General features: G+C 41.5%; 1 protein-coding gene across 1 annotated transcript in view; it reads left to right on the forward strand.

The window, feature by feature from the left end:
- The window catches only part of DISC1 (DISC1 scaffold protein), a 142,444-nt gene that overhangs the window by 37,956 nt on the left and 89,596 nt on the right, over positions 1-14,892 (forward strand). The window contains 4 exon segments of the mRNA XM_060272850.1: positions 97-244; positions 2,102-2,222; positions 5,044-5,279; positions 11,872-11,926. Coding sequence (XP_060128833.1) covers positions 97-244; positions 2,102-2,222; positions 5,044-5,279; positions 11,872-11,926 — 560 coding nt within the window.

The raw sequence follows: 14,892 nt of genomic DNA on the forward strand, positions 1-14,892 counted from the left end.
TGTCCCTTTTGTTTATCACTATACCAGACATTCTTTCGAACAAAATATAGCCCTGAATCATTTAATAATAATGTGTTTTCCTCCTTGTTTTCCCAGCTGATAAATTTAGAAGAAAACTTGAAGAGCTGGAGAAAGAGAAAAGTTCTCTAAAATTTCAGCTCCCTTCACAACATCCTTCAATTAGTAGCTTTTTGGAGAGATTTAAAGCACAGGTTCAAGTGGCATTGTATGGGGAAGTTCCTAGGTAAGTTTGCTAGTCCTAGTGGTTTAGGATAATGTTTTAAGCTTCCTTAAAAACTGTGTTGAAATTTGTGAACATAGGATGAAACCCAGCACTCAGTTGAAATCAATGGGCCTTTGTCATTTATTTATTTATTTATTGAGTGAGTGCATTTATATACCTCCCTTTCTGCCAAGGCACCCATGGCAGACTTAAAAGCACATGCCACTATTTGCTGACTTGCACATTTCTTACCAAAAGAAGTCCAGAGAGCTCATGCAGTGTTAGGATGCTGAGCTGCGAACCAGGAAGCCCTTCATTTTAATCTTGTCTCTGCCATGAACTAACTGGGTGGCTTAAGGTAACTAACTCTCAGACTTGGCTCCTCCATCTACACATCTGGGGATAGTGATACTGCACTGACCTATTGTTGGTTGATAATGTATGTATCTAATGATGATGACTGTTTGGGGGCACAGTCTAACGAAGTATTTCTCTGCAAGCCTCACTAAGGGCCATGTACAGGTCTGAAGAGTGACTTCACAGGAGAACATCTCAATGGATTGTAGATCAGCCTTCCCCAAACTCCTGCACTTCAGATGCTGGCTGGAGCAGACAGGAAGTGTAGCCCAAAACATCTGGAGGGTACCAGATTGGGGAAGGGTGTTGCAGATTATTACTCACTATAGCAGAGATCCTGACATTTTCTTTTCTTTGCTGAGCCTCTCCCTCAGTCTCCCACTTCATGGAAAGAAAACCCCAGACTTGTCTAGATTATTCTTTCCTTGTTCAAATCTCTTATAATCAGTTCTTTATGACTGTTACTGTCTTTCCACAAGCATTTGTCAAGGTTCATATTTTCAGTGGGAAAGGCGAGTTGTATTGTCCACACCCTTAATTGATTTCCCATGTTGTTCTCTCATGCCCTCTTAGCAGGTCAGGTAGCCTTAATCTCAAAAGGTGTTTCTGAACTAATCAAATCCCATGTGACTTTCATAAGTGACTTCAGAAGGCATTTCACTGAACTTTGAAACTGTAACTGGGGAATGAATGATTGTTGTGTTATAAGAGAAATTAAAGAACACATAGCTGCAAAGGATATATAACATGAATTAAAGGTTTTATGTGTTCAACCTTGCACAGGCCAGCATAATCTTCTATTTTTATACGCTAATAAGGGAAAAGAAGCCCCTCCCCCAATAAAAATCCTGCTTCCAAGCCGACCCAAGGGAATGTGCTTGGACACTTTTTAAACTGGGTAAACGGCATTTCCGTGCGCTGCTCTGGTTCACCAGAAGCGTCGTAGTCATGCTGGCCACATGACCTGGAAGCTGTACGTTGGCTCCCTCGGTCAGTAAAGCGAGATGAGCGCCGCAACCCCAGAGTTGTCCGCGACTGGATCTAACAGTCAGGGGTCCCTTTACCTTTATTGTTACATTCCAGGCAGATATCAGCACACATACTGAGGACTGGAGAGCTAATTGATAAAGAAATTTGTTACCGGGGGGGGGGGGGGAGATAAAAATTGCTCTTATGCATTTGCCTCTAGCCACTCATGTAAGACACTAATGGATACATTTTAGGCAAACAACATTGTATGGTGTACACAGAAAAAAAAGACCCTTAGGGCATCATATTTTAATTAGTGATCCCACCTTATGGCCTCTGCTAAACTCTCAAGGCCCCACACAACATCAAACCACTAAACTGCTTTAAAATTTAAATAAATTCTCAAGCTTGGTACAACTATGTTTTTAGAGAATAGATCACCATGACCTGGAAGATAGTCTGTGTTTTTCTGAATGTTTAGGAGATGACTGCCAGTTTGCTAATGCAACACATGTCAGTGTTTGTAATGGTTATTTTTGAAATGCTTAATAGAGAAGAAAAACAGCTGTTGCAGAGATGTGAACAGAAGATTTTAAATTTTCCTCACCATGAAAGACTACTAATTTCAGCCACAAAACGAGATCAGCTGCTTGAAGAAAAGGCATGGATACAGGTAAGAAGGACATGATGCCCCAGTATATGCATCAATATTTATATATACCGTGTTTTCCCAAATGAAGACATTGTCTTATATTTTTTCCCCTCAAGAATACACACTATGGCTTATTTTCAGGGGGTGTCTTATTCCAGTGGGAACAGCTCCGCACGGCGTGGCATGGCTGAGGGCAGCGAGCTGTTGCTGGGAGGCGCCGTGTCCATGTCTTATTTTGGGGGGTATGGCTTATATTGCGGAAATGCGTAGAAATCCTGCTATGGCTTATTTTATGGGTATATCTTCTTTTCAGGGAAACAGGGTAGGAAAGCAAATGGGAAGTATGGTCAAGTGGATTTATTGTTCTGCAGTAATTAGAGTCTTAGTCCATTTGGCAGTCTAAAAAAATGATGAAAATTTTTGACCACAGGAGTTATGCAAACTTCTTGCAAGGTTGGAGGGTATTGGAGATTCAGTTGTTCATGAACATGTTTTTACTTTTCTAAGTATTTTTAAAATATGCTCTTTATGCTCACCTGTGTAATTTACTTTCCTAAATTTAACTGGCTATTGGAAATTAGTTGAGCGAGAGGGAAATAAAGACAAATTTCAAAGACAAATTTCATTTCTTTTTTGTTTGATTTATTCTATCAGTGTCTGATCTATGAACTTCATGATGTAGGTTCATGAAAGAGTAACTTAAAAGTTTGACATGCAATGATTATTATTAAAATGTTGTTCTTGCCTAACTATTGGTCATACAGTTTTTTAAATCTATTCTTCTTCTTCTACTACTACTACTACTACTATAGGAAATATTCGCAGTCATAACTAATAAATGTAAACTTGTAAATGTTGACTCATGATGTAGCTTTTGTTGCAATATAACAGGCTTTCCTTCCCTAGCTACTTTCTCCTTCTGCCTCTAGCTGAGCCTCCTTCCTGCGCCTATCCCCTAAAGTAGTGTTATAGTCACATTATTCTAACATAGTGTATTCTTGCCCTCCACAAAGGTTAAGGGATTGGGAGTGAACCATGGAGTATGGATAGCATCATTCTGTAGTTTGGTCATTAGGTGGCACTAGACCTAATTGTACTTGAGTAGAATGAAGAGCTGCTTGTTGCTGTTCTGTTCTTGGTGGAAAGAAACAATAAAGTTCTTGTACAGTTTTTTGACTGGCCTGTTCTCTAAGCCCTACATGGCACCTGGAGCTGTGTGCTGCCTCCCCTGTTCTAGAACGAATTCCAGCTATCCTTCTCTAAGCATTATTAAATGGTTTAAACCAGGAATTTGTAACTTATGGCTCATATGCCACACTTGACCTACCAGGGATTCAGATTTAGCCTGTGAGATATTAGGTGTGTGACAGGTTATGACTGCCAATGATCAATTTTAAATCTTAAAGTGATTGCACATTGGCAAGGAAATCAGACTGGATTTTCTGCACAAGCAAGTTCTCCACAGGGAACTCACATGTACAGCTGATTCCTGTGGAAAGCCAAAGCCTTAGCTTTTAAGCATCACACAGAGCTCTTTGCAAGCCCTGCTGGGTGTTTTAAAGTCTTGATTTTGGAACTTCAGATTGCCTAATCAATCAGTCTATCAATCAATCAATCAATCATTATTACTTCAGGTGACTGAGATGTCATCAGCCCTGCCCATCTGTCAAATTTGGCTCTGATAAGGATCTGGTCTGCAGCACCAAAATGGTTCCCCACCCTGATTTAAATAAACATTAACCACACTTAGCACTAACCAGGTTTCACCGTGAAGACCCAAACCCAATGGCTTCAAGTTACAAGAAAGAAGATTCAAATGAAACATCAGAAGAACTTTCTGATGGTATGACCTGCTGGACAGTGGATACTTTTTATGTTGTGTCACATAGCTGTAATTTTGTATTTTAGTCCTGTATTCCCCCTACAAATGTTGTCAAATATTTAACAATTTAATACAGAAGTTATATAATGCCATTTCCCCTCTTTATTTCTTTCTCCAACTTTACCAACTAATGGAAATTAGTATGGTTGAGTTTGGAGATGTAGTATTGTTAACTGAAGACCATAGGGTTTTTGGCACTATTATGAAATCAGGAATACAGAGAATGGATTGTTTGTGCTACAAATTTGATTTTATACACAAAGTAACAGATCTGATGCTGTCCTGAGTGATGACCTTAAGAAATACTTGTGTGTGCTGAAGCACTACTTTTGTCTGTTTTCCCGCTGCAGAAGAAACTGTACAGCAAATAACATATGTTTCAGGCAACACGAGTGCAAATTGAATTTTTTGGACTGACTACTGTATTTCAGTTCAGAATGAAAAGCTCTTCTTTGTAGCTAATTAGTATGACTGCAAAGCTGAATTAGCTTTCAAGGGTTGGCATATCTTCAGAAATGTGCCTTTACAAAGTGACTGACTGTTGTTGCTTTGATTCATGCTGTTAGCCTGTATTTGTTTAAACATGTTGATCCTAATCCTGAGAACATAACTCACAGATAAGCTTTCTTTAAATCAGTAGGACTTACATTAATAACATTCAACTTGAGTTTCATTGGGTTCAAGAGGATGAGGTAAAACCTCAGCTCTTTTCAGACATATTGAGTTGTGTGAGAGATTCTTTTCTGTGGTTCTGTCCCATGTGACTGACATGGCTGCACATATTGTAACCATGTGGGTGAGGTTCATTGGGTGGGAAACATGAGCTTGGTATCCATGATATTCATAAATGCATTATACCCATGTGGAGAATTGGCTCTTGTATGTGTTTGTGTGTGTTGCACCATTTGGTATCATTCATCGCACTCCTTTTTTTAACAATTCTGTCTCTACTTCATGTAGAAAGAAATTGAAATCCTTAGAGCAAGGCTGGCTGTTCTGGAAGCTAAAGATCAACAGCTAAGGAGAGAAATTCAAGACCAAGATCAGTTCATTCAGACGCAGGACTGCGAGTTGTCTACCTTGCTTAGCTGGGTATCGCTTGGAGAGCTGCAAGAAATAGGCAAAGCCTTGACTGAAACTTCAAAGGCATCACATAGTATTCCATGCACTTTGGATTTACCAGAGTCCCTTAAAAGGTATGTGTTATTGTATGATACTTTGAAATCCTATATAAAAACTCTGATGTATTGTTTTCTTCTGATTTCTCTCTTACCTCATCGGAAAATAAATACATGAAAAATTCTGTTTTTAGCTTTAGAGCCTGCTGTTCAGAAAAACTGTTTTGGGGCATTGGAATGATTTTGGTGCTACATAATATTTTACCAGGAATTGGGTTTACTATAGGTATAACAATAGGCACATAATAAGCCATTCATTGATAACATACATTAGTGCAGAGGTGGCCAAAAGGCAATCATTTTGTCCCCTGTGCTAAGTAAGAAGCATTATCAATCTTTTGTGCCATTTCCATCCTTACTGGTGTCTTTCCCATGTGTCATGGGAGGGGATTATTTTAAACTGTTAAATAAAGACTCATGCAGTTTATTATAGTGTGGGTCTTTCATTTTGATACAGTGATTTGTCCTGCCCACCAGGCAGAGAAATGGCAAAATAGGTCCCCACACCCATTTATTGACCTCTGATCTCAAAACCTTTTATCATATTGCAGCTGAAGATCCTCATTATTACAGAAGAGAGGTGACACCCCTCTCCCCACATTACAAAGCAAATGCCATTCACTTCACATCATGCTGAAAGGGGTGGGTGTCTTTAACTTAGCATAATGGCTGATGGGGTGAAAATGTCTGTCCTGTCTTATTTCCATTAGTTGGTTATAGAATTCTATAAAAAAAGAAAGAAAAGACTTTAGGGTCAGAGAAATCAGTTGCATATTACATTGATTTTAAATAAATTTGGCTGCTATTTGTCAATTTCAGTTGGAAAACCAGTCAACAAATGCGGGAGTTAAAGTGACAGCTTTTGGATTAGTCAGTTGCTATCCTGCTTTGTTATTGACACAAGTAGATACATTGAGAAGGACATTTTTTTATTGCATGCTTTGATGAAAAAGATCAGTGGAGGTCACATCTACAAAATTGAGATTAATTATCACAGAAACCACTTATCTGTATGTATCTTGCTTAGCTTTCATATTTTTTTAAATTTAATCTTCTCATCTGCTTTCCTGTTGCTCATTCTTGGCTCCCTTGTATTATGCTCCAGGGTAATGCCAAAATACTGATTTTGGATTAAGGGAGGGAGTGGGAATCTGGATGCCAGTTCTAAAACAGTGCCTTGAGGGCTGGATAGTGTCCAATATTTTTTTTTATAAAAAAAATTGAACGCTCTGCTTTCATTCCCACATTCATCCCGTTTAGCCGTTGCTGGTTGAAATGGATTCAGAATGCAAAACCTGTTTTATGGATGTTTTAAATAATCTGGATTAATATTGTCATGGCCATTGGCAGTAGGATTTTCTCTTGATGTTTCTGGTAACCACTCCATTCAGCTACAAGAGCCCTTAAAGGTTTGTCTGAAAGAGCTTAATTCAAAGATAATCTTAAATGCTTGGGGCCTGAAAGGCTTATTAGTTAGAATATAGTTCAGCCACATAGTAATTATGGTTGAAGACAAGGCCAGCTTGGGCCAAATACTCTTACACAATCTCTCTCTCTCTCTCTCTCTCTCTCTCTCTCTCTCTCTCTCTCTCTCTCTCTCTCTGTGTGTGTGTGTGTGTGTGTGTGTGTGTGAGAGAGAGAGAGAGAGAGAGAGAGAGAGAGAGAGAGAGAGAGAGAGAGAGAGAGCTGCTTGAGGAAATTAGCCTGAAGAGAGAACTATGATTGTTCAATATGTTCATTAAGCACTATGAAAAGAGGTGCCCTGAAGAAATATCTAGTCAGTAGATATATGGCCACAAATCTGTAGAGAGCTATGTAAGCTGTAAGGCAGGCATCAGCAAACCTTTTCAGCAGGGGGCCTTGTGGGGGGCCAGACTATATTTTTTTGGGGGGGGAATGAATGAATTCCTATGCCCCACAAATAACTCAGAGATGCATTTGAAATAAAACCACACATTCTACTCATGTAAAAACACCAGGCAGGCCCCACAAATAACCCAGAGATGCATTTTAAATAAAAGGGCACATTCTACTCATGTAGAAACACGCTGATTCCCAGACCGTCCATGGGACGGATTTAGAAGGCGATTGGGCCGGATCCGGCCCCCGGGCCTAAGTTTGCCTACCCATGCTGTAAGGTGACTCACTCATCTGCACTAGGTACTGTATTTATGTTTTGTTTTATAACCTGGCTCATCTCAAGGATCTGGGGCAAGTTGCAACACCAAATCCTGTCCCTTCATAACAAAACCAATAGAATAAAAATCCTTCGAAAACTACTTATTACCATAGGTCATAACAAGCCACCTAAATTTGCATGAAATGTAAAATTATTCCGTTACTATCATAATTCCAATTACCAGCCAGATAAAGTGATACTATTTTGCAGTGCTGGTGGAAAATATTCAGATCCATACATTACAGTAGTAGATATCCCTGCAAACAGAATTCAACTATTTTTTGGATTTGCTAGCCAATGTTTAATATCCCCTTTTGTACTTTCTTTATTATATCTGGTGTGTGGATAATATGGGTATCTGAGGATTTGCCCAAGCATTATAGAGCTCAAGGGAGTCTTTAGTTTTGTGTGCCTTTACTTTCAGGTTTGTCAGTAGCCACAGGCAAAGCAATAAGAAGGGAAAAGTCTTATAAATGTCACCTCCCTCCTGACTCTTCCATTCCAAATGGTAAATTATTTGGAATATGCATAAGGACATAAGAAGGTGTCTTAGACCAAAGACCATCTGTCCATCTAGCTCAGTATTGTTCTACATTGATGGGCAGCAGCTCTCCAAGGACAAAGAATATTTCCCAGCCCTTCCTGGAGATGCTGGGGATTCAACCTGAGACCTCTTACATGTCAAGCAGTTGCTCTACCACTGAGCTACCGTATATGGCAGGGGTGTCAAACTCAAATTCATCGGGGGCCGCATCAGCAGTTTGGTCACCCTCAAAGGGCCGGTTGTATCTATAGGACTATGTGTCCACTCTTTATTATCATAAATTATTGTCACTGCATTCAATTATTACTGTTTTTTTGTAATAATGTAAGTAATAACTAGCTCTGAAAGCAGAAACATAGTCAGAATAATGGCAAGTAGATAATCAAATGTACAATTATTGTACAATTTATTGAAAAATGATTTTTGGTAACTGCACTGGGTGGTGGAGGCTCGCTAGGGTTTCATGCAGGAGCTTTGCAGAGCTACTGGCTGGAGATGCTGGGGTCCTTCTGCATGCAGGACAGATGTTCTGCCAGTGAGCCACCACCCTTCACCAAAGGGACTGGCTGAGGTTGACTCACTGGAGCTGCTCTCCTGGTTCCAGGGTTTAAGGGCCAGAAGTATGAAGCAGCATCCTATGTTTCTGATGAGAGGGAGAGGGAGGGGAGGGAGGGAGGAAGGAAGGAAGGAAGAAAAGAGGGAATGGGAGGGAGAGAGGAAGGAAGGAAAGAGGGGAGAGAAAGAAGAGTAGGAAAGAAGGAAGGGAATAAAGAAGGAAAGAAAAAGAAAGAGGGAGAGAAGATGGAAAGGGAGAACGAAGGAAGGAAGTAGAGAGGGAAAGAAAGAATAAGAATGAGGGAGAGGCAGAAAGATGGGAAGGACGGAAGGAGGAAAGGAAGAAAGAAAGGAAGAAAGAAAGAAAGAAAGAAAGAAAGAAAAGAGGGAGCAGGAGGGAGAGAGGAAGGAAAGAGGGGAGAGAAAGAATAGGAAAGAAGGAAGGGAATAAAGAAGGAAAGAAAAAGAAAGAGGGAGAGAAGACAGAGATAAAGATGGAAGGAAGGAGAGGGAAAGAAAGAATAAGAACGAGAGAGAGGAAGAAAGAAAGGGAAGGGGGGGGGTCGCCGCCTTGATTCAGCGCCAGAAAAGAGCGCGAATGGACCCAGGGGCAAAAAGCATTTCCTGTGCAGCGTGAGGCAGCGGGTGTCTGTTTTAGGAGACGTGCGTAAAGCCTCAGAGTTGCACGTTCATGAGGCTGAGCCGCTGCTGAGCTCACGTTCATGAGGCTGAGCCGCGGCAGGAGGAGGAGGAGGTGAGGCAAGAGGAGGAGGAGGAGGCGGCTTGCCGGGTCGGTGCCCGGCAGCGACATACGGAGAGTCCCGAGCCTCTGGGACGCAGCAGTGCTCTGTAGCACTTTGAATCCTCCTTCTCCTCCACGCGGCGCTGCTGGGTGCTTTGTCTGTGCTGCAGCAGCAGCAGCAGCAGCCGTTTCCAGGCGCCGAGCCATGGCAGGAGGAGGAGGATTCAAAGTGCTACAGAGCACTGCTGCGTCCCAGAGGCTCGGGACTCTCCGTGCGGCGCTGCTGGGTGCTGACCCGGAAAGCTGCCTCCTCCTTCTCCTGCTGTGGCTCGGGGCGCTCCACGCAGCGCTGCTCCGGCCGCCTTTCTACCCCCCGCAGGCCCCAGCTGTTTGTCGGCGCTTTGTCGGCGCGGCGCTTCAGCAGCAAGGTCCCGCTGGCTGGGGCCCTCGGCGGGCCACATGACGAGGTCTGGCGGGCCGGATTTGGCCCCCGGGCCTTGTGTTTGACACCCGTGGTATATGGAGTGCCAGTTGGACTGTTATTCTGTGGTCTCCCCTGTCTGGAATTCCTTTCTGACAGTCATTTTCCCCAGTGGCTTGCCTTCACTTCTGTACTTGACTTTGTAGGGCTTCTGCTGCAACTTCCTCTCCTAACCTGCCTTTGGGGTTTGCTGTTGTCTTCCCTAGCTGCTGGTGAAGCACAGTAAAGTTGAGAATTCTACCTCATTTTAGTTTACTTTTACTCTTCATTCAGAGCCAAATGGCTCCTTGGTGAGCCACATCTCTTTCCCCAGCTTCAGTTGTTCAGCTTTTGATTACTTTTTTTTTTTAATGCATCCATGGCTATTTTGATGCATGACTTGCACGTGTGATTTATCCTACTCATGGAAGATAATGAATTTGTATGCTGCGGTCTGAAAAGTATGCATTTATGAATTCTGCATGTAAGCAAATAAACCCCTGGATATACAGACCAAACCTTACAACCTTACATTAGTTTATTTATTTTTCTGCATTATTTGTGCCGGTTGTGGAATGCTCTCCCCAGGGAGGTTCGCCTGACGCCTTCATTATATATCTTTAGGCACTAGGCAAAAACGTTCCTCTTCAACCAGGTCTTTGGCTGATTAATATTCTACAGCCTTTTAAATGTGTTTGTGGGAGGGGGCTTTATTCTTTTGTTGTTTTGTTTTAACTATTTATTTGTGCTTTTATCTTGTATTTTTATCATGCAAACTGCCCTGAAAACTGAAGGGTCGTATATAAATGAAATAGATATAAATAAATAAAATAAGCATCATTACACCATTCTTAAACTTCCTTTCACTTTTATGAGAATTCTGTCCATCCTTGAAATTCTAAGAACCATCACATTAGCACCTGTTTCCCTTTTTGATATCGCAAGTAGTCCTTAACCCTAGAACCCTAGATAATCTCACTTTCTGGGTTAACAATCATGTTATGCTATTTGGATTAAGCAGTAACTTTTCAAAAGATGTAACGATTGATAGGGTAAAGTGAAAGCGCCTGCAGAGAATCCAGTATGAGTCTACTTCATTTTTATAGTGTTTTCACAATGCACAGTTGGTCCAAGAAGCATTCTTTTTTTGTATAATTCATGATATTAAAAAAAGTTTATCTAATGGTAAATAAGTTTTTTTTAAAAACAACAACTTTAATTGTAATGAGCAGTTGCTTGATAAAAGATGTGCAAAATTGCACATGGAGAGGTTCACAGATAAGAACTGTAATCATGCCAAGGAGTTATTGATTCCTTGATTGATTCATATTGTGCAAACTTTGCTGAAGGGCAAGGAAATCATTCCATTTCAAACTTTTAATAGAATTTTGCTATATATCTTCCACTGAGGCAAGCTTCAGCAGATAGAAGCCCCTGGAGTACAGTGTTTGCCTTCTTTCAAAGGACTTGGATTAGATCCATTTTGAAGGTCATGGCTTTCAAAATGCCATTTGTGAAAAAAATTCAAAAGTCTGTGGTAGAACCAGTGTGTACTGCTGTTTTGGAGTCTCTTCAGTAAATAAAATATGATCGCCTCCTTCGGCACCCACACCTGCTCACCAAAATCTTCTAGTTGTCTTTTCAGATGTGAGTGTGGATTATTGGCATTATCCCACACTGAGTTAGCTTTCTTCTCCTACCCCCCACCAGCTTTATTTGGTAATGGGATGCTACAGTTTCTGATGGCCTCATGCTAGAAACAGGCCTTAAAATATAAAATTTAGTTGGCATGGTCAAGTCAATCTTAAGTACTTTTTATGTCCAGCCTAGGGTGGGGTAGGGATTAAACATATGTTCTTCATAAATTAATGTGATTTTGTGTGACCCCTTCTTTAGAGCCAAAAAGTAACATGGGCATACTTTTAGAAATAAATACATACATTTAAAAGTGCTTAGCTTGGGATGAATTGGGCTGTAAAGAAACGAATGGGTGTTTTGGTGTAACAGACAATAGTTTCAACGATCTGAGAGAGTTGTTATGGGATAAACAAACTGGAATATTCGTTTTTGTTTCTGAGACGTTGATTATCCAATAATGGCAATCTTTTAATATATATTTAATTTTTCTAGGCTTCAAGAAAAAGAGCAATCACTCAATATGTCCATTAAAGATACAGCTGCCAGAGTAAGTGCACTTTAACTGCTATATTTGTTTCTGTAAATGTAAGGCATTAATGAGGCAATTAATTACATAAGTGTAAGGAAGCAGTCTGTGAACAGCTTTCTAAAGATCTTGTTTTTAATGTAATATTAAGTGATTGGAATGCTGACATTATGCTAATTTGGTCAGTGTATAAAAAGTGAAAATGTGACAGCTGGATAGTGGGTGGAATGGTGCATTAAATATTCTATTTCTTAGCTCATGCAAAGGAGAGATTATCAGTGAGCCGCCGATTGGAAAAAATTATCAGGTTTATGAGAGCTTTGAATATTATTTAAAACATCCCCCCACCAATCTCCATTTGCAAAGACTTTTGAACTGGCTTAGAATAGGATTGATAAGAACAATAACAAACAAGACAGTCTTTACCCCTCAGCTTGCAATCTAAAGGACACAACACAAAAGAAAATGGGGATTCAGAGACAGGAGGAAAACAAGCAAGCTCAGGCATAATTTCTTAATGGTGCTTGTAATGACAGACCTGAACAGAAACAGTTCAGCGATACAGAGTTGAATGATGCTGGTCTTTCAGTAGAGTTGATAAGAGTGAGTGCTGCAGTCCTGTCTCTCCCTCTGCTTGCTCATATCCCTGATTTTAGCCATCATAGCAGTAGTTAATGGCCTGGTTTACATGTCACACAAAGCCAAACATGCAGGCAAATGGAGAGGAGATTGCAGATTAAATTTACCAGATTTTTTTCAATGAATCCGGGGACACTTTAAATACATACATACATACATACATACATACATACATACATACTGCACGTTCGGGACGTTCATGCTGCAGTGATGGAGGTGGCAGAGGGGCGGCCGCCGCCTTGACCTCAACCGCCATGTTTCCCCTTCCTCCGAGGCTTCTATCTCCTTTCTCCATGAACCTGGGCGGCCCCTGAGTTGGTTCTTTGGTGGTGGTGGTGAGGAAGCGGTGCGCAGTGGATCAGGCGTGGAAGGCGGAGAAGGAGGATTGAGTGGCGGCGGCAGCAAGGCTCGGGCGGGGATCCCTCAACTGGGAAGCAAGGCTTCACACTGCCTATCGAAGCAGCCCTGATATCAACTCCTACTTGCGTGCAAGCAGGAGGGGGCAGGGATCTCTCGGTTAGGCAGCGCAATGCCTGCCTTCCCATTGGAGCAGCCCCAATCCCCTTCCTACTTGCGTGCAAGCAGGAGGGGGTGGGGATCCCTCAGCTGGGAAGGGAGGCTTTCCATTGCCTAACTGAACACACAAGTAGGAGTTGGGATCAGGGCTGCTCCGATAGGCAGCATGAAGCCTCCCTTCACAGATTAGTTGCTGGGGTCAGGGAAGGTGGAGACAGCCCAGAAGCTGCATCTTAGAGCCCCTGCACCACCATCATATGGGGACTTCTGGCGAGGCAAAATGGTGGGTGCCACGGCAGCGAGCAGCTCCTGAAGCCAGCCAGAGCCAACTGCACTACCAGGCTGGCTCCGGGCTGCCGAGGCTGCCACTGCCACGTTTCCCAGGCTTGTGATTTAACTTTCTTCAGACTAACCAAGATTTGTCCTGTGATTTACAGTTCATGGGGAACTAAGCCACAAGCCAGGGTTTGGACAACATGCTAAGCCAAACCATGCTAGTAAATTGAACAAGAAGACTCATTCCTACAGTTCTAAGAGGTACAAAAGTGCTTTGATATTAGGAACTGAACTGTTGCTGCAGCCTTTAGGATAGATTGCAAGAGGAAAGGAAGTGGTCCACCACTCTTCCAAGCCCTAAGAAAATGCATTACTTTTTCATGTTAGGGCTTTCTCATAATTTTGGAGCAGCAGTTCCAATATTTGCTCATACCTCAGTTCACAGAGTAAGTAGGCTTCCTTGTACTGTCTGAAGCACAATATGCTCTTCTATTAGTCTTGAGAGTCGAGGCCCAATACTGTGCTGAGCTACCTCTTCACAATAGCAGGGAGGATTATGATGGTAGAATTGTTTATAAATGTTTCAGTATACATTTTGGATTCAGTGGAGGCCATTGAAAAGTGCTTTGGTGTGAAAACTGTGCATAGAATATTCTGAAAGAAACATTGCTGAATTAGAACTGTGCAACTGCCTCATAGATTATGCAGTTTCATCTTGGAAGAGTAATATAAACACAGTGGGTTCATTAATTTCTACGGGTACTTAAAATTGCAGGCTTACCTAAAAATATTGAAAGCTCAGAATTAAATAGCATGAAGTATCTCTCACTCTTCCCACAATAATAAGTAACTGATTGTTCCCTCCCCCTACCACATGGTCATAGGAAATATGCACTATTTCTGAAGATACATAGCATTTCGAGTGACTATTGAGCAAGACTTTGTGATAATGAACTGAGCAGTCAGCCTTAGTCACTTTGTCCCCTTCAGAATGAAGCCAGGCCTGGTCTGATGCAAAGTGGCGATGCCTCACTTGGATGTGCAACTTTGACAGAGGTGCTGCCTTTGGCATCTATAACTCAGCACTGCTTCCATCTCTTTTTTCTAAGTGATTGTTACAGCAAATACTGAAGATAGCATGACATTTTGAAAGAGTGAGTTAATTTTAGTATTTTAACACACGCTGCTGCATCCTCCATTCCTGCCACTATTGATTAACTTCATATAGGAGTGAGGTGTTGTACGGAGCCTGGCTCTCTAGGCTTAGAACACTATAGTGCTACTCAGAGTGGCTTATTTAAATGCCAAAATGGTGGAAGTTCACTGAAGGAGGGCAGTTGGCAAGGCAGAGCCACAACAGCAGTACTGAGACAGCCTGTGGAATCAGTACAGAGCTAGCTGATGCTAACTGAGCTTAAATCTTTGGCCATTTTATTCTTGTTGTTGCTTTCAACGTCTCTATCTTTTCATGTATAAAGCAATTTACATAGTTAGTCCCAAGTAAGAACAAATAATATTTATTTTTGGGCGGTTGTATTTCACTGATAGGCACTGAG

The sequence above is a fragment of the Zootoca vivipara genome, chromosome 3, assembly GCF_963506605.1.
Source record: "Zootoca vivipara chromosome 3, rZooViv1.1, whole genome shotgun sequence".
Taxonomy (NCBI): Eukaryota; Metazoa; Chordata; class Lepidosauria; order Squamata; family Lacertidae; genus Zootoca; species Zootoca vivipara.